The sequence below is a fragment of the Mustela putorius genome, unplaced genomic scaffold (genome assembly GCF_011764305.1).
Source record: "Mustela putorius furo isolate JIRA1106 unplaced genomic scaffold, ASM1176430v1.1 tig00003969_pilon_pilon_pilon, whole genome shotgun sequence".
Taxonomy (NCBI): domain Eukaryota; kingdom Metazoa; phylum Chordata; class Mammalia; order Carnivora; family Mustelidae; genus Mustela; species Mustela putorius.
The window spans coordinates 739,055-759,005 of record NW_025422112.1 but is presented as its reverse complement, the minus strand read 5'-3'; the positions used below and the strand labels follow the sequence as shown (position 1 = coordinate 759,005).

General features: G+C 34.9%; 1 protein-coding gene across 6 annotated transcripts in view; it reads left to right on the top strand.

The window, feature by feature from the left end:
* Positions 1 to 19,951, top strand: part of PHF3 (PHD finger protein 3) — an 86,721-nt gene that overhangs the window by 63,608 nt on the left and 3,162 nt on the right. For all 6 annotated transcript variants that reach the window (XM_004775653.3, XM_013047385.2, XM_013047384.2 and 3 more), the window contains 10 exons: positions 3,500 to 3,683; positions 6,408 to 6,555; positions 6,637 to 6,793; positions 8,293 to 8,409; positions 10,313 to 10,444; positions 11,237 to 11,372; positions 13,800 to 13,995; positions 14,517 to 14,664; positions 17,248 to 17,337; positions 19,611 to 19,806. In XM_004775653.3, the coding sequence (XP_004775710.1) occupies positions 3,500 to 3,683; positions 6,408 to 6,555; positions 6,637 to 6,793; positions 8,293 to 8,409; positions 10,313 to 10,444; positions 11,237 to 11,372; positions 13,800 to 13,995; positions 14,517 to 14,664; positions 17,248 to 17,337; positions 19,611 to 19,806 (1,504 nt within the window). The remainder of the gene's footprint in view (positions 1 to 3,499; positions 3,684 to 6,407; positions 6,556 to 6,636; positions 6,794 to 8,292; positions 8,410 to 10,312; positions 10,445 to 11,236; positions 11,373 to 13,799; positions 13,996 to 14,516; positions 14,665 to 17,247; positions 17,338 to 19,610; positions 19,807 to 19,951) is intronic.

Here is a 19,951-nt window from a genome sequence, read left to right as displayed (position 1 = left end):
TAACCAACTCAGCCACCCAGGTGCCCCTGGGTCTTGCCTTTTTATCCAAGCTGACAGTCTTTGTTTTTCGGTTGGGGCATTTTAGCTCATTTACATTCAGAGTTTAACTATTGAAAGATAAGAATTTAGTGCTGTTGTATTACTTGTACAGAGTATATTCTCTCTGTTCCTTTCTGGTCTGGAGCTCTGCCTTTACTTAAAGGATCCCCTTTAATGTTTCTTACAGTCACAAATTCCTTTAGTTTTTCTTTGTTCGGGAAGTATTTTATCTGCCCCATTTTGAATGATATCCTTTGGATAAATTAAAGTATTCTTGGCTGCATATTTTTCTCATTTAGCATCCTGAATATATCATGCCAGTGCTTCCTGGGCTTCTAGGTCTCTGGATAGGTGTGCTGCCAGCCTAACGTTTCTACCCTTGTAGCTTATGGATCTTTTGTTCCAACTTGCAAGTGTCACTATTATATGCTTAGGTGTTGACCAGTTTTTGTTGATTTGGGGGAGGGGCATTTCTCTGTGCCTTTCTCTGGACTTGAATGCCTTCTTCCGTTCCCAGATTAGGGAAGTTTTCCACTGTATTTTGCTCCAGTATACCTTCTATCTCTCTCTTTTTCCTCTTCTAGGATCTCAGTTATTCTAATATTGTTTTGTTTTATGGTATCATTGATATCTCAAATTCTGCTCTCTTGATCCAGTAGTGTATCTCTTTCTCAGCTTCTTTATTCTCTATCCTTTTGTCTTCTGTATCACTAATTCTCTTTTCTGCCTCATTTATCCTAGCAGTTAGAATCTCAATTTTTTATTGCATCTCATTAATAGCCTTTTTGGCTTCTACATGATTAGATTTTATTTCTTTTATTTCTCCAGAAAGGTATTCTCTAGTGTCTTCTATGCTTTTTTCAAGCCCAGCTCGTATCTTTATAAGCGTTATTCTGAACTCTAGTTTTGACATCTTATATCCAAACTGCTTGGGTCCCTGGCAGTTGGTACTGCCTCTTGTTGTCTTTTTTAAGGCTTTTCTGTCTTGTCATCTGTCCAGAGAGTAGATGAATGTGAGAACAAAATACTAAAATGGCAACAATGACCCCAGAGAAGTGGGGTCACAAGAGACTGGAAATGGGGGGAAAAAAAGGATAATAGAGGTGAACAGAAAACAGCAATAGACTGGATCCTGTGTGTATTTTGGTCTGTTAAAACACTAGGCCCCAGAATTTTAAAGAAAGAAAAACTTTACATATTTACGAAAATGAAATTAAATGCATTGAAAGAATAGAATGTAACTATAAAAAGACAAAAGAGAAAAAAGAAGGAATATAAACAAGCAGGTGAACAGAACAGAGCAGTACACTATATCCTGAGTGTATTTTTGTCTCTTTGTTAGAAGAAACTACATCCCAGAGTTGTAAGGAAAGAAAAATGTATTTATCTATAGAAAAATAAAATTAAATACAATGAAAAGCTACAACGTTACTGAAGATGAAAATTTAAAAAGAGTTTAACAAAAAGAAGAAAAAAAGGAGAGAAAATGATCAGACAGGTGAAGAGAACAGAGCCGTACACTAGATTCTGGGTGTATTCTCGTGTTTGTTAGAAGAAACTGCATCCTGAAATTGTAAAGAAAGAAAAACTTCCATATATACAAAATAAATACAATGAAAGGATGCAATGTAAGTGTAAAAATGAAAATTAAAAAAGGTTTTTAAAAGTTGATGAAATAATTGATTGAGAGAGGAAAGAGAAAAACATAATTAAAAGACTAAAGAATTGTGGGGGGAAAACCATGAATTCTGTATATTATTTTACCTAGTACTCAACTTTTGCATTTCTCTATGGTCAGTAAATTTGGTATTAGCTGGATGTTCTTGATGATCTTCTGGGGGAAGGGCCTGTTGGGCTGATTCTCAGGTATTTATGCTCTGTGCAGAATTGTACCACCCTTGCCAGGGGCCAGGCTAAGTAAGTGGCTCTGGATTACTCTCTGTGACTTTTGTTTCCTTATGGTTTTCTGCCCTGCTTTAGAGGATGAGAATGAAGATGGCGGCCTCCCAGTTTCCAGCCCTAGAGCTTAGAGCTTGGGGTTGGGGGTCGGGGTGGGGGGGGCACTCCTTAGTGCACCCTAGAGAAAAGCAGTCAATCATTCCTGTCTCCCTGGTCTCTGGCTGTACCCTGCAATCACCCAGACTGTGACCAGTGATTCTTTCTCATGGCATGTGACCCCATTTTGATTCTTCAAAACCTGCAGACTCCTGTGATATGCACTTGTGCCCCCCTCCCCAGCTTCCAGGGGGAGGGAAGGAGGAGGTCTTGGGGTGGTTCTGCTGCTTGCTGGGCCCCTGCTCAGCAAGGATGTGATGGACCACAGTTCAGGGTATATGGCAACCCTGTGCTGAGAGCCCACTCTTGGGCTCGCTGAGTGCAGCCAGTTTCCCCACACTGATGCTGGGGAACTCTGCCACACTCAGGCACCCCCAGTCTTGCTGTGACCCCAAGGATCCTGGGACCATAGTATCCCACCTAGGATTCCAACCTACTTAGCCACCAGGTGCATTTCAGGCAGGAATGTCCCTCACTGGAGCAGCCTGCTGAAAGTTCTGATTTTGTGCTCCACTGCTATATCACTTCTGGTGCTGGATGACGGAGGCTCCCTCCTGCTGTGGTTCATCTTCCTATGTATCACCTCAGATTCACTTCTCCACACCTACCTTGCAGAAAGTGGTTGCTTTTCTATTTGTAGAGTTGCATCTAATTCTTTTCTTAGACCTCAAGTTGAGTTTGCAAGTGTTCGGAATGACTTGATAGTTGTCTAGCTGAATTCCTGGGACCAGATGAAACTAAGGTCTCCTACTTCTCTACCACCTATGGATAAACTTCTCCCTGTCTTTCAAACATTACCATGAAGTGATTAATTATTTTAAAGGGTCTTAGAATTCTAGTTCACAAGTTCTTCGTTGGTTATAATTAGGATGAGAGTAGCAGGTATCCTGATAGATTGTTCTACTTTATAGAAGTTAAAACTGCCAGTTAATACAGTGAGAATTTAATTGATAAACTTAGAGGTGGGTATGATTTCATTTGTTTTAGAGAATAGTGAAAAACATAGATACCTGTTTCTCCATAATCTCTCCCTCTTTTTTCCATGTCTGTAGCCAGCTAAGACAACTCTTACTATCTTTTATCTATTTTTTTTTCTAATATTATTAATGGGAAAATGGTATCCAGGTTTTTTAGTTCTCCTTTATAGGCTGTTATGTGTTCTGCAAAATAGGTGCTTAACAAATGGATTTTGAATGAGAGCATGAATCTCCTTTTTGTTATTAATTGAGAGTTATTTTTGTACATCTTTTTTAAAAAACTTAAATATTTATTGGGCTAAAGAATATAATGTTTGCTATCTTGCTAGATTATAATACTAATTAGGTTTAATCTTTTTCATCCACATACTCTTGAGCCTTGCTTTAGTAGTTTTCATTCTAATGAATTAAATAATATTTTTTCCAAGGAATCTGGTGAAGGCAAAAACTCATCAGACTGTAGAGATAGTGAAATAAAAAAATGGCAGCTAGCTCCTCTTCGAAAGATGGGACAACCAGTTTTACCTCGGAGATCCTCAGAAGAAAAAAGTGAAAAAATACCAAAAGAGACTACAACTGTTATTTGCACAGGAGAAAAAGGTTCCAAACCAGGTAGTAAGATTCATAAAAATCCTATGTACTAATAAAGTTATATTTCATACACTATCAATTAGTATATTTTAGGGAAATTTAACCATTTTAATAACTTGATGGCAATAAAAATAGTTCAGGTGATCTTTCTTGAAATTAATAATTATTGCTCTAAATTCTGGGAAGGGCTAATGAACTTAATAAGATCCCATCTTCATGGCACTCAAACACTAGTAGAAGACAGACATTAAGTAGACTAATAAAATGGTGTGCCATTTTTTACAGTGTTTAGGCACCGTGAAGAAAAGTAAGTGGAGTTAAGAGTCACAGTTGAGGAGAGTGGTGAGAGTTTGTTTTAGATAGAATGGAGGGGGTAACTTGTGAGGTATAATTTAAAGTGATAGAAACTTTTTTTTGGAGGACTGGGTAGCGTGTAGTCTAAAGGTTTCAAGGTAGAAACAAGCTTGGTATTTGAGGAGCACAAGAGCCACAGTGGAATGGTTAGGGTAATACATGGGATAGAATAAGGGTCAAGATGAGTTCAGAGAAAATTATGTAGGAACTTTGAGGTCCTGATAGAGTTTATATTTTATTCTGAATGTAATGGGAAAACTTCAGAGGATTTTATACCAAGAGCATGATGGGTTTACTCCTGTTTTTCTGTGAAAATTGGATTGTAGGAGAATAGGACAAAATGAGGGTAGTTAGGAGTCTATAACAGTATCCTAGGGAAAAAAGGATGCTAGCTTGGAACAGAGATACAGTAGAGGAATGAAAAATGGTCAGATTCTGATAAATTTTATAGTAGAATTGGCAGAACTTGCTGTTGGATTAGTTATAAGTAGGTGGGTAGGTAGGTAGGTAGAGTCTTAGCAGAGGATTAACTAAATGTTGGTGCCATTTATTGAGAAAAACAGATTAGGGGAGGAAAATTGAAAAATTATGTGTGGGTGTTTTAACTTTGAGTTGCCTTTAAGATACCCAGGTAAGGATGTTTGACATAAGTGTAGAGCTTAGAGAAGACTTCAAGGGGTTGTATATAAACAAGAGATTTATCAGTGCATAGTTATTTAAAATCATGTACTTAGAAACATCTATTAAAGAGTTTGATAATGAAAAAGCAGAAGCACAGTACTTGGGGGTCATGTCAGCATTTGGAAGTTGAGAAGACAAGAGCTTCCACAAAAGAGACTAAAAGCTGGTCTGTGAGGTAAGAGAACTAAGGGACCATGATGAAGTTTCAAGAAGGAGGGAATGGTCAGTTGTGTTCAGTGTTGTCTGGACATCTATTAAGGAGCATAGATCGTATGTGATTTAGTGAAATGGAAATCATTGGTGACCTTGACTAGAATGGTTTTGGTGGAGCACTGGGGATGAAAGCCAGTTCTAGTGGTTTATGGAGGAATGGAAAGTGAGGAATCAGAGATACTGATTACTGTTTTAAAGAATTTTGCTTTTAAAGGGAACCGAAGTGGTGTGGTAGTTAAAGGGATATGTGAGGTACAGAATTTTTTAAGGGAGATATAGCGTGTTTGGAAGACTATGGGAATGATCCAATAGAGAGAATTTGGTGATGTAGTTGAGGGCTTCAAAATCCATGAAAAAACAAGAGGGGATGGGATTTACATAGAAGGGTTGCTCATAAACAAGGACAGCTTACCCATTTTAACAGTAGGGAAGATAATTGTATATGGTAGGAGGGCAGATAGATGCAGGTAGGCTAGATTTGGTGATGGGAAGATGTGATAGCTGTCATTTTCTTGTTTTCTTAGTGAAATAATGAAGTGAAAAAATCAAATGAGGTTGAAGTTGGGGAAGGAGGTATTGTTGGTTTGACAAGAAAGGAGAAAAATTGTAAAATAGATGTTTTGAGACTGGAAGAGCAGATTTACTAAGAAAACTTAGTAAGATTAGGACAGCAGATTGTTATCTACCTCAGATTTGTGATTATAAATTTAAAGTGAGATCTGTTAGCATCAGTGTTTATTTTTCTCCAGTTGCTTTCAGCTGTTTGTAGGCTATTTGGGTGAAGGATAAAGTTGGCTTTTATTGGGTTTGTGGTTTTGCAAATGCAGGTGTTTTAAAGGAGAGAGGATAAAAGTGTTTAGTATGCAAGGATATGGTAATAATGTTGTACTGTCTGATCAGAGTTGCTTATGTGGGAAAATGAGGACATGAATTATAAAAATGATAGATTTAAGAATTGATGGGTCAGTGCGGGGTGAGTTGGGGGAGTAGTGCCTGGCTGGCCCAGTCAGAAGAACACTAGATTCTTGATATCGGGATTGTGAAGTCGGAGCCCCAGGTGGGGTGTAGAGATTACTTCAATAAATAAAACTTTTTAAAAATGGGAAAAAAATAAAATGGGAAAAGTGCATTTGTATTTCATAGCTTTAGGCCATTTTTTAGTCACTTAATTTGTCATTAAAATTCATTTAAATTAGAATTTCTCTTTTTTAAATTGAGGTATAATTGGTATATAACATTGTTAGTTTCAGGTGTATAACAACAATTGGATGTTTGTATATATTGGAAAATGATCACAGTAAGTCTAGTTAACCTCTGTTACCATACACAGATTAGAATTTAAAAGTCAAATACTTACTTCAGTATGGAATATGGGTTCTGATCTTATTTCTAAATAGTGATTTTTAATCAGTCAGTTTTGTTTGTAAACTTATATTATGCATTAAAAAGGAAGATGTCTTTTTAAAAACAATGAGTTTTGATTATTGTTTAAATTAGGGGCTCATGAGAAGCAAGAAATAAAAAAGAAGAAAATTGAAAAGGGAATGCCTAATATGCATCCTCCTGCTACTTCTACTTCCAAGCCTTCTGCAGATCAGATCAGACAAAGTGTCAGACATTCTCTCAAAGACATTCTTATGAAAAGGTAACACACATTATTATATAGAAGACTGAATAATATATGCTTCATGTATTTGAAGAATAATTGAATTATTCTAATTTTAAGACTTACAGACTCAAATTTGAAGGTGCCAGAGGAAAAAGCAGCAAAAGTTGCCACAAAAATTGAAAAAGAGCTTTTCTCTTTTTTTCGGGACACAGATGCTAAATATAAGAATAAATACAGAAGTTTGATGTTCAATCTGAAAGATCCTAAAAACAATGTAAGTATATTTTGTTCATGTCTATAGATATTTATGCTTCCAGCTTTCCTGAATACATTGGAATTGAAGATTATAATACAGTAGATCTATAATTTATTTCTTCAATTGAGATGGACATTTTAATAGTCTTTCACTACAGAACTGAGATTATGAATTCTGCATAGTGGTGGCTAGTATTATATAATGAGCGTATTAAAATGTAAAATACTAAGTCTGTCTTAACCTGATTTATGGGACTTTTCTTTTTGTCCCTTATTTAATCCAATTTATTAAAAATTCATTCATATGGGGGTGCCTGGGTGGCTCAGTGGGTTAAAGCCTCTGCCTTCCGCTTAGTTCATGATCCCAGCGTCCTGGGATCGAGACCCATGTCAGGCTGTCCGCTCAGCGGGGATCCTACTTCCCTCTCTCTCTCTGCCTGCTTCTCTGCCTACTTGTGATCTCTGTCAAATAAATAAATAAAATCTTTAAAAAAAAATTCATTCATATGTATTCTTTAAAATTGCTGTTAAACCAAAATTCATAATAAACATTGTATTGATACTTCTGATTTAAATCCAAAAATGGAGTAACACTCCTTAAGAAAATAAGTTACATTTAGGTAAAAAAGAATATTATTTTAAAATATTTTGTTAATTTAAATATGACTTTAATTCTAAATATCCTTTAGCAGGGAAGCGAACATTACTTGAACTGTTAATTGTTTCCTGCATTTCTTGTTTGGGTCTCAGAGGATATTTAAAAGCTGTGTATGTGTAAATACAAACTCCTTGTATATTTGCTTAAGTTTTATAAGATTTTCACATAATTGATAACAGTTTGTCAATTTGTGTAACGATATTTGCAATAGATAGAATGTGATACTAACAGCTACTTAAGAAAAATCTAGGTTATACAGTCTGTCATTATTGTCCAGGGGGTCAGATGCTTCTTGAATTATATAGTCTGGAAGCTTTTTTTTTTTTTCAGGAAGTAAACGTTTATTTCCTTTAGGTTTCTTTCGTACAGTGGGTTCTTTGCTCTGAAGTCCTCTCTAAGCCGGTTAGAAATCAAAGATATGAAAAGATCTAAGATATGAAATCTTAAAAATATGAATGACAGCACATTCAGTAAAGTTTTGCTATATTCTAGGTTGGTTATTGTGACAGTGTGTTTCCTTGAGAATACTGGGAATATTCTGAGATGTTGATTTTGGGGGAAGCGGGGAGTGGGTAACCGTCTCAATAGAATTTTTGGATAGAGGTAATGGTTCTACTATACACACTTCTCCACTATGTGTTGATTTTCATATGAAAGATAAATTTTGCTGCCTTAGATGATAAGTTCCTAAAATACAAGGCTGTCATTAAATTTCTCTGTGGTAGATAATGTATAAATCATTAAACATTTGTAAATCAAGTTTTGAAATTACATCTTTATTTATTACAAGTTTTTATACAATATGTCTTCTTTATTTTAAAAATCTTTTTCTCCCTCTTCTCATCTTTAAATATATCCAGATTTTATTTAAAAAAGTACTGAAAGGAGAAGTAACCCCTGATCATCTTATAAGAATGAGTCCGGAAGAGTTGGCTTCTAAAGAGTTAGCTGCATGGAGGCGGAGAGAAAACAGACATGTAAGATTATCTATGACTATGGGTTTGACTATATCAGAACCTATATTTTTCAGCCATAGGGGAAATAAACACAGAGGTAATTTAACACAGAATGCACAGTAATACAAACTTCTTATTCCATAAATTACATATCCCCATTAACTGAGTTCTTAAATTAAATCTTGTTTTTCTTTATCTCTGCTGCTTTTTTCTCATTTTTTTCCAGTTATCAGATTACATAATAAACTTGTATTTTGTTTTGTCTTGTACATCAGAAAGATGGGAAAATAGGCACATCTTAATCACATCTGTACTTTTCAAAAATAGCATTTGAAGGTGTTATGAATATTGGTAATTTTTAGCACTAGATTAAGTCAGAATGAAAATTTTATAGGTGTGTAATCCCTTATTATTCAAAAGTTTCAGATGCCAAAAGCTCAGAGAAACAAGGGTTTCTTTCCCTTGTTTATTGATAAAACCTGATGCAAATTGGCATGTATGAATGTTCATATCTACAGAAATGTTGTGGGCTTAAATAGCTCAATACCTGCTAAACTGAGGTGTTATGTAACTTAAATAGTATGTGTACCATAGTCCATTTTTACAACTAAAAAATTCTGAAAGTAACCAATGCCACGAATTTTAATTTGGGGGTTCTGAACTTTGAAATACCTTAAAAATTAAGTGACTATGTGGCTTAGGGTTATTGTGACAGTGAGATGACCACGTTATCCACTATTTTGATTATAGCAGCCTTAGAATATTAGCTTTTTGTTCTAGGAGATACTGGTTACTAATAGTTCATATGAACTCTGCATTATTTACCTGATTCTTTTTTCCATAATACTTGCATCTCAGACATTAAGCTTCATGTAAGTCTTTTGCCAAAACTAATTTGAAGTACAAGGCCTTGATTTGATATTGAAATATTTCTTCTGCTTTCACCCTGTGTAATTTTTCCTTTTATGGTGAAAATAGTATCACCTCATCTTTCTTCCCTCCGTATCCCAAATATGCCTCTCTCTTCTGCTTTGGAACTGTGGCTGCAAGTACCATTTGCTTTGGAAACCAGCTTGTTCTTTCTTTAGGCCTTAATCTGATTTCTTTCTTTAAAGGATGATTTGCACTTAACAAAGGCAAGCTTAATGACTAGACCCATCCTTACATTTCTTAACCCATTGCACTCCTCACTACTTTTCACTAGTTCTTGCTACACTTGCTTAATATTTTTTTTTTTTTGTCAAATTTGTTCAATTAAGTTATCATTGTCACAAAGTAATGCTTAAGAGACAACTGAGAGGGTCTACCTGATAATTTCTGGTGTTTGAATAAACTTCCATTATTTGAGGGGGATGTTAAGAACATCAAGTTAGGAATCTGAAGAAGATAATTCTCATTTCCCTGGTGGCAGCTGGTAAAAAAACTAAATCAGAAAGCCATAAATACCATGTTTCAACCCTTTGCAAATTACACTGCACTTCAGTTGCCTCTGATTAATTTACATAGAACTTCTCAAGACTTATAACCCCAGCACTTAAAATAGTCTTTGGCATTTGTAAGTACTTAGTATGTGTTTGTTGTTTGAGAGACCATCTAAAAATTAAAAATCGGGGCGCCTGGGTGGCTCAGTGGGTTAAAGCCTCTTCCTTCGGCTCGGGTCATGATCTCAGGGTCCTGGGATCGAGTCCCGCATCAGGCTCTCTGGGAGAGGGAGCAGGGAGCCTGCTTCCTCCTCTCTCTCTCTGCCTGCCTCTCTGCCTACTTGTGATCTGTCTGTCAAATAAATAAATAAACTCTTTTAAAAAAAATTTTAAAATTATCTGTGATGTTTTCATTTTTAGATAAGCTCTTATTGTTTAAAGCTGTACATTTGGAAATATGTATATTTTAGTTGTGAAGTGTTTCTTTAAAATATTTCATTTAGACCATAGAAATGATTGAGAAAGAGCAGAGAGAAGTGGAAAGACGACCGATCACAAAAATAACTCATAAAGGTGAAATTGAAATTGAGAGTGATGCCCCAATGAAAGAACAGGAAGCAGCCATGGAGATTCAGGTAAAAATAATAAAAATGCCATGTTCTGCAGTGCTCAAAACATGAAGATTAAGGAAAGGTTGATTTGTCGAAAATGTTCTTAAAGGTGAAAGAAGAATTTTTTAAAAAAAATGTATATGTTTCAAAGTTTATTTTATTGGTCCCATGGTTTTTTGAGAGTGTTTAACAATACTCTTTCTCTGGATGTAGTGTGCAGACTACGTGCATCACAAGCACCTGTTAAACATTTGTTAAAATGTAGATTCCTGGGGTCTCTGTGGCTTGGTGAATTCTTTAGTAGGCCTAAGTAAGTGCTTCTTAGGTAGACTGGTGTGAGAGCTTGGTACAGCTTTTCTGATTTTCAAATATCAGTGAGGAAATAATACAGAATCTTGTTAGAGGCCTTAAAGAATGAGGAATGTCTGAGGTTTTGCTCTACTTTAAGTAATAATTAATACCTAGCATTTATTTTTTAAAGATAACAGTGATGGGGGGGCACATGGGTGTTGCATTGGTTAAGCAGCTAACTCTGATTTGCTCAGGTGGTCTCAGGGTTGTGAAATTGAGTGTTGCATCAGGCTCTGTGCTCAGTGTAGAGTCTGCTTGAGATTCTCTCTTCTTCTCTCCCTCACTTTCCCCCTGTTTGCTTGCTTGCTTTAAATAAATAAGTAAATAAAATCTTTTAAAAAATATATTGGAAAACATATGAATAGAACAGTTTTCATTTTAGAAAAAATCAGTATGAAATAGAAGTTGATTTTAATAATTAGGGCCAAATTTGCTGAAACATTTTACCTTTTTTTTTTTTTTAAGGAACCTACAGCTAACAAGTCCTTGGAAAAGGCAGAAGGAGCTGAAAAACAAAAAGAAGAGATTGATTCTATGTCCAAAGATACCACTAGTCAGCACAGACAACATCTTTTTGATCTTAACTGTAAAATTTGCATAGGTAATTGGAAATTTTTCATTCTGAAATGTTGCTTTTGTTTTGGAAGAGAGATACTTGTATTTGTAATTTAAGTAGGCTTTTGTTTTCTGTTAATTGGGGATGAAGTATCTGCTCACTCTCATTGAGGAGTAGCACGGTTTTTGAGTGACTGGTCTTCAGAGTTGAGGTATAGATTGATACTGTGGTATACTTTATGATCTAGAATTAATTGTACTATGTAAGATTTGATCTTAACAACCTTGGGGCAAAAGACTAAAATTTAAGCATTAGAGTAGGCATCAGAAATGTTGGGCATTCATGATGGTACTGTCATTTATTAAGTGAAGGAATAAAATAGCATTCATGTCTTATTATCATCTATAAAAAAATGGAACAAATCCCAAAATACCTTTTCTCTAGTATTCTTCTATTTGGTCATTCATTCAATAAATATTGAGTTCTTGCTGAGCACTTTGGTGCAGGGAATATAGTGGTGAAAAAGTCAGATCTTATCCAGGCTTTAAGAGAAACTGTAGCCTAGTGAGAAAGACAGGCAGGTGATGATTTGGGTTACAGAAGTATTTACAAATGTATTTAGCTAACAAGATCCAGTCTAGACTGGGGCATTGGGGAGACTGGGCCGAGGAATCTACATTTAAGCTGAGTCATGAAGGTTGAAAAGACAGGGGAACATCATTCTGAATACTGGGAATGGCATGAGCTTTGAGGTGAATTCGAGAAGAGAAGAGAGGGATATGAGTTGTTTGAAGAGAGATTTGGAGATCACATCTTGTTTGTAATACCTTTTTGCCTTTCAGAGTTCAGTTGTGACTTCTTCGTAGTAGTGAAATCAATTTAGTAAGTAGTTACCTAGCATTTCAAAAACAAAATAGAAAGTACCACAGTGAACTGCACTTAGAAAGATGAGTACCATTTTATGAGACTTTAGTTCCAGTTACTTTTATCATAAAAATACATATACACACATATACATACACATGCACACACAAACCCACAGAGATACACGTGAGTGTGTGTATTTAAGTAATGGATCATGAGATAAAATACAACTTTACCAGATCATGATCAGAAATGCTGAAAATCTTTTGTAGCTGCATTGAAGATTTTGGTCTTTTATCTAAGAGCAGTGGACAGTGACTAAGGGGTTTTACAGTAAGGGAATGAGGTGATCAGATTGGTATTTTATGAAGATATCTCTGACTTTGAGAAGAATTACAGTGGGAGAAGCCAGGAGAGGAAGGAGAGAAACTTCATAGGAACCCTTTGTGCTAGTCCAAGTGAGAGATGAAGATAGTTTTTATTAGAGTGATCATTGGAGATAGAAGTGAGTGGAGGCTTTTGAGATACTCACATTAGGTATTATCAGTAGGTTTTGGAGGTTGACTACATTTAGGGCATAAAAAATGGGGATGTAATAAAAAATTTAAATTATATTCAGTTTATTGTTAAAAATTAGAGTATCAAGAGTTTTGTAAACTCTGGAGATGTGGCTCTCAATTTTTATTTATTTATTTTTACTGTTGTATGCTAAGGAATGATACATACCTTATTCGGTAGCATGAAAAATTCTTAGGTTAATCTATTTGCTGTCCTCCATCATTGGATCAGAGGCTAGATGAAATGTATCACAAATTAAGTAATTTTTCTGTAATAAAAGTAATCCTACTTTCTCAAAATTGTGTTAACAAATTTTATAATCTGTACAGTGGTAAAGACTTAAAGGGCAGAATATTTTTAGACTTCGTTATTCTTAAAGAAAATCATCCATGGTGTAGTAGTATTTTTAAGTACACCCATTTAGTTATGTCTTTAAAAATATTCTTAGTTATTTCTATTAATTTTAATCATTTCTGTGGTAATATTTCAGTAAATTTAATAGTAGCACACAAAAATACTTGTTAAACACTATTAGACCTAACCTATTTTCAGCAAGTTTGAGTGATTTCTTTTCCTTCTTAATGCTATAGCCTAAAACCAGTGTCATTTTTAAACATTACTAATATTTTTCATGTTTAGTAACATGTTTAGTAAGCACTGCAGTATGCATTTATGTCATGAGTTTCTGCTATATGTAACACAAAGTAGGATACAGAGTGGTTTTATTCAGTTCTTACTTCTCAAGACTTGGGATTTGGTATAGTTTAGTTAAAAATTACTAGGGAATCACGAAACTGACTTTAGGTTTTAGTTATAAAGTTTCCATTTCAGCTTATTTAAGTTATTTAACATCATCTTTTCTTAATTTTCACATCAATTAGAGAGGTGTACTACAATGCAGTTTGAAAGATGATAGTTAAAAATTACCCAGGAAATCTAAGGTTATGCAACAATTCAGTCAGAAAAACAGTAACGTTAGAAGCAAAATGGATGATGTTATAGAAATTTCAATTTACAAATTTGGTTTATTTTTGTTTCATCTTGTGTTAGGTCGAATGGCACCACCTGTAGATGATCTTTCTCCAAAAAAAGTTAAAGTTGTTGTTGGAGTATCTCGTAAACATTCAGATAATGAAGCAGAAAGTATAGCAGATGCATTGTCTTCAACCTCGAATATTTTGGCTTCTGAATTCTTTGAAGAAGAGAAACAGGAGTCTCCCAAGTCAACATTCTCTCCCGCTCCACGGTAATTTTCTCTTAGCCATAATTTCTATAATCATCATTATAGATCTTTGCCAGATTATACTTGGATGTCTTCAAAAATAAAAAGGTAACTTATTTCTTAGGAATATTTCTTTTGAGATAGTAAGTACACCTTCTTAAACAGTAAACTAATTGAGATAAAAGAATAAGACCTAAAATTAATTTAGAGATTTGAGTCTGTATGTGGGGACTTGACATTAAATTCTGTTTAATTAATGTTGGTCCCAAGAGGCAGGAGATAGCAATTTAAGAAAAGTTGCTTGTACTTCTCTGTACCTTCATCTAAGCCAACCCGTGAAGGATGATTTTGAAAATGCAACCATGTAAGGTAAATATGAATGTAATTTTTCATAAAAAGTGAAAATCTAAACTCTTTAATCAAATAGTCTTACATATTTTGGCTTTCTTGACATGCTAAAATAGAAATAATTGATGACTTAGTAGAAAATGGATTTATTCATGAGCAGATCTTTAAGGCTGAAATTTTTTAATGTCATGTTTTAGTCCAGAGATGCCTGGAACTGTTGAAGTTGAGTCTACCTTCCTGGCTCGATTGAACTTCATCTGGAAAGGTTTTATCAACATGCCTTCTGTGGCAAAATTTGTTACCAAAGCCTACCCAGTGTCTGGTTCCCCCGAGTATTTGACAGAGGTACTGTGAACTTTTCTGCTCGGACTGATGTATGTGTTTCTAAAAGCAGTAGGAGAGAAAATATTACTACAAATAATAAAGATACTAAATGATAAATTTATTTTCATTCATAAGAAAAATATTGTTAATAGATGACAGTGATTCTTAAACCGTTCAATTAATGGAACTGTGAGTTCTTAGATAGAGTTTATGAACTGTGGATAACTATGAAAGTTTTAAACCCACATGCCCTGTACTCTAAAATGTGCTTTCCTTTGTAAAAGAATTAAAAACTAATGAGCTAGATGTCTACTTGGATTACTTGAGCTTTTCTTTAAACATAGATTTGATAAAATATTGACCTACTTAATATGGTCTTGAGTCTTAGCCTGTCAGGAAGATTTTTTCTTGTGGATAGTTCTTATTCTCCTGTTGCTTATGTTTCCCTAACTGCATGACTATAGTTCTTACTGTCTCTTTCTGTGAATGATATACAGGTTATAGTTGAAACATTATAGCAAGTTGACAGTCTCATGAGACCAATGACTAGATCATGCAAGTACCCTGGGTTTATACCTGAAGGAATAGGAAGGAACTGTAACATAATATTTATGGAAAATAAACAGTTGGACTATTATATTATGGTAAATTAGAAAAATACAACATTTTTTAACTATTTTGAAGAAAGTATTTTTCTGTGTTTATGCAGAAGGAAAATAAGTCATGTGTACTATATTTTTGCTGAGGTTATATTTTCTTTATGTTCATATCTAACATTAACTTTTCCCATTCATTCTCAGTCTGCTGACCATGAAAGCAAAAATTTAAACAAAAAAAAAAAATCTTTTTTCCAAAAGCCTAAATTGTATTATACCTGTTTTTGTTTTTTAAGACTGACATAAACTTTACTTTTCTTTGTATTTGGCTGAAATTAGTTTTTTAAAAATTTTTAATTTTTTAATTTTTATTTATTTTAAAGATTTTATTTATTTGACAGACAGAGATCACAAGCAGGCAGAGAGGCAGGCAGAGAGAGAGGACGAAGCAGGCTCCCCGCTGAGCAGAGAGCCCAATGTGGGCCTCGATCCCAGAACCCTGAGATCATGACCTGAGCCAAAGGCAGCGGCTTAACCCACTGAGCTACCCAGGCACCCTTAAAATTTTTTATTTTTTAATATTTATTTAATAAATTATTATTTATTAGAGAAAGTACATTTTTAAATTTAAAAATTAATTAATATATAAATATTTATTAGCGAGAGAAAGCATAAGCAGGAAGAGTAACAGAGGGAGAGGGAGAAGCAGACTCCCCTTGAGCACAGACTCCATCCCAGGACACTGAGATCATGACTTGAGCCAAACAAGGAATTGAACCACCCAGGTGCTCCTAGGCTGAAATTAGTTTACATGTAATGTGGCTTAGCTAATGCTGACCAGCTTATTTGTTTAGCATTATGTTTTATTAAACAACCTAATTTATTACTTTTATGTATAGTTTGCTTGGCAAGTAGTATTTTAGAAACAATTGATTTTTATAAGAGGAAAATTAAATGGACCCATGTTCTTCTTTTTGAACAAATCTATTTAGAAATGTTGTCTTTGGGCAAGTGGGTGGCTCAGTTGTGAGGCATCTGCCTTCAGCTCAGGTCATGATCAGGTCCAGGGATCAAGCCCTGTATGGAGCTCCCTCTTAGGGGGCAACCTGCTTCTCCCTCTCTCACTCCCCCTGCTTGTGTTCCTTCTCTCGCTGTGTTTCTCTTTGTCAAATAAATAAATAAAATCCTTTTAAAAAGAAGAAAAAGAAGTCCTAAACAATGGAATTTGATTTTAAACAAAACTGTTCACCTTTCTGAGCCAGTTTCTATGTGGTTGCTTTCCCGAATTCTACCTCTGCTTTCTGCTTATTTTTAGTTTAGGACTAAAATCCCAAATAAATATTTAAAGCAATTAATAACTTGAATAAATGTAATTTAATTATCAATTAATTGTGCTTTTTATGAATTTTCTCAGCTTCTTAGAAAAATAGAAATTTACTGATTAGTTTTAAATATTTTCAGTTACATAGTTGATTTTTATGTATAGTCATCTATTTTCAGAAAGATTCTACCATTTAAAAAATAAATTTGCATTATTACAGTGTTATTCTCTACTGTGTAAAAATATGCTCTATAATTAAATAACTTCTGAAATCCAGCTGTTAATGATTAAATGATGTCCTTGCCCATTTCACCAAGAAGAGGGGGCAGGATAGGAGGAGGTTTGAGAAGAAAAATAATATCTCTAATATTCTGATATCTGTTGTATTCTTTCTGGATTGTCAGTTTGTCATATGCTTGCCACTACCCCATTATGGTACCTGTCTTTCCTGCTGAGAACTGACATGACCTCAGATTCAATCTCGGTGGTATCTTGGGTACCCACTTTAGTTATTTGGAATTGACATTTGAGGTAAAGCCTGATTGCTACCCCTGTACTTTATGTTCTGTGATACAAATTTTTTTATTGTTTTTTATTACCATTTCAAATTAGTCTTAGAGCTAAATTTAAATGAATGATGACTCTTATATTCTGTATATGTTGCTTAACTTCATTTTTTTACTGTAGGATCTACCAGATAGTATTCAAGTAGGTGGCAGGATATCACCTCAGACAGTTTGGGATTATGTTGAAAAAATTAAAGCATCAGGAACCAAGGTAAGGAAAATGTCTTAAGTTATACTAGCATGAGAGAATATTTGAAAAGTAAATCACTGAGAGTTCTTTATGCAGGGTACCCTGGGGAGAGGAGCCAATACAAATTCTAAATCTACATATTACACCTAACATAACTGAACTAAACCCATTTGCTAAGGCTCAAAACAGTCCAGCATTCCTTTTGTAGGTTTTTCTTCCTTTCTGGTATGCTTTCTTAGTGATATCTTTGTCAGTGTTCTGGAGGAAAGGTTTTAGAATTAAGTATTGAGATTCCTCCTCGAATTAATCCTTGCTTTGATTATAGACATTTGTTTACTTAGGGTATAGACTAAGTTGCTGCAAAAAGAGACCCTAAAAGTATAGTGGCTCAAAGAATTGTTTATTATTTATTTATTTATTTAAAGATTTTATTTATTTGACACAGAGAGAGAGAGATCACAAGTAGGCAGAGAGGCAGACAGTGAGGGGGGGGCCAGGGGGAGGAAGCAGGCTTCCTTCTGAGCAGAGAGCCCGATGCAGGGCTCAGTCCCAGGACCCTGAGATCATGACCTGAGCTGAAGGCAGAGGCTTAACCCACTAAGCCACTCAGGTGTCCCAGAAGTTTATTTTTTAATAGGTCAGTGGTTCAGAGTAGTTCCAGGCTCTGGTTCTATAGGATCATTTGCAGACCAGTCTCTTATTGCTTGGCTGTTTCCAAGAGTGTTACCCTTATTGGTCAAACATGGTCAGAGCTGACTTAATCAACCTCAAGTGGAAGAATGAAGAATGCCTGTCTAGTTGTTTTAAAAGCAAGACCTGGAAATTCTTGTTACCATTTCACTTCCTCTAAATTCCATGGGCAAGAACTTTTTAGTAACGTAACTTTACGTAAGCTGTTTAGGAGGCTGGGAAATGTAATCTCTGGACATGTTGTGTCTATTAGGCTGGGAAATGTAATCTCTGGACATGTTGTGTCTTTTAGCTGCCCAGCTAAAAGTCATCTTTTCGTGATAGGAGGAAACAAAGAGAATAGATAGTTGGTGATAATTAGTAGCCTCTATCACAATATTTTTTTTCTTTTCTATTTTTTAATCATTTCTTGAACTTGTAGAATAGTGGTACACAGAAAAATTTATGTTAGAAGAAATTCTTTTTCCCTCCATGGATGATAGTTACTAGTATATTACAGACATTCAAAAAATTAAATAAGGGAACATTAATTTTTATCTTTTTCTTAAGATTAAATATGTTTAGTAAGATTAGAAATAATTCAAAATGGATGATCTCAAGCTAAAAAGAGTATATATTTTTCAATAACTGATTTTAGAATTTAATTTGATACAGTGTTAGAATACAAATAAACTTTGAAGCACTATTAAAGTGTTATAATATTTATTTGCCATTACTTTCTCATGATAGTAAAAGTCATGGGAAAGCATTCGCAAGGTGTTACCCTTGGCTGTTTTGGGAATCGCTCTTGATCTACCCATATATTTCTGCCTAGCATTTTATAGTACGCCTCCTTCCTGAACTGATTGAAACACTATAATAGTTGGTACCTCTAAAAGAGGACAGTTTAGATGACCTTTTATAAGAGACAGAGCTGTAGTTTAGCTCATTTGCACGTTTCCTTTAGGAACTTGAATCAGTTTAGGCTTTGTAGCACTTCTGGTTCTCTCCTTCATGAACAAAACCTTCATGAAACAAAACCTAGAACCTAGAGGCACACAGATAAGTTCCCAAGTAAGCCAAATGAGTCAACAAAATTTATGGCCTTTGCGTATTTGAGTTCTGTCACCCAGCCTCTTTTATTTCTAAATCCAGTCCCTGTAAGTGGGATTCTCAGTGGATTTGAGTGGTTTTGTGTACATGGCAGGATGGTGGTGGTAAGTGATATTAATTTTCAGTATGTTGAAAACACGGGCAGCCCTTTGTGAAGGTTGTAACATATAAATATAAAAACATAAATGAGGAGATAGTGTAGATACTGAAAGACTTGGGTTTAAATATGTTTTCTATCACTGAAAATTGTGTCAACTTGAGCAAATTAATTACCTTGGGACTCAGTGTCTTATGGGACACCTTCAGATGAAACAAATGTATCAGTGGATCAACAAAGATCTTTTCCCAAGAGTTGCTTCTCTTTACTCTTTTTATCTGCATTTAAGTTGGTAAAATCGTGTTATTTGGTAATCATCATTATACAGTTTACTAGACTATTACTAATTGGGAAATGATATTTGCTGTTCTTCAGGTTATTGTTTTCAGTAATGATTTATTATTTTCTTGAATAGGAAATTTGTGTGGTTCGCTTCACACCTGTAACTGAAGAAGATCAAATTTCTTATACTTTGCTGTTTGCATACTTCAGTAGCAGAAAGCGCTATGGAGTAGCTGCGAACAACATGAAGCAGGTTAAAGATATGTACCTTATCCCTTTGGGTGCTGCAGATAAAATTCCACACCCTCTTGTGCCTTTTGATGGACCTGGTAGGTACACATTTTAGTAATAGAGTATGAATAAAATAAAGTGGGAGGTGAGACCAGAGCAACAAAATGGACTCTGCTTTCTTTCTCAGGTTCCAGCCCTCTAGAGCTGACTTGACAGGGGCAAGCCTTATGCAATAGGCTGTAA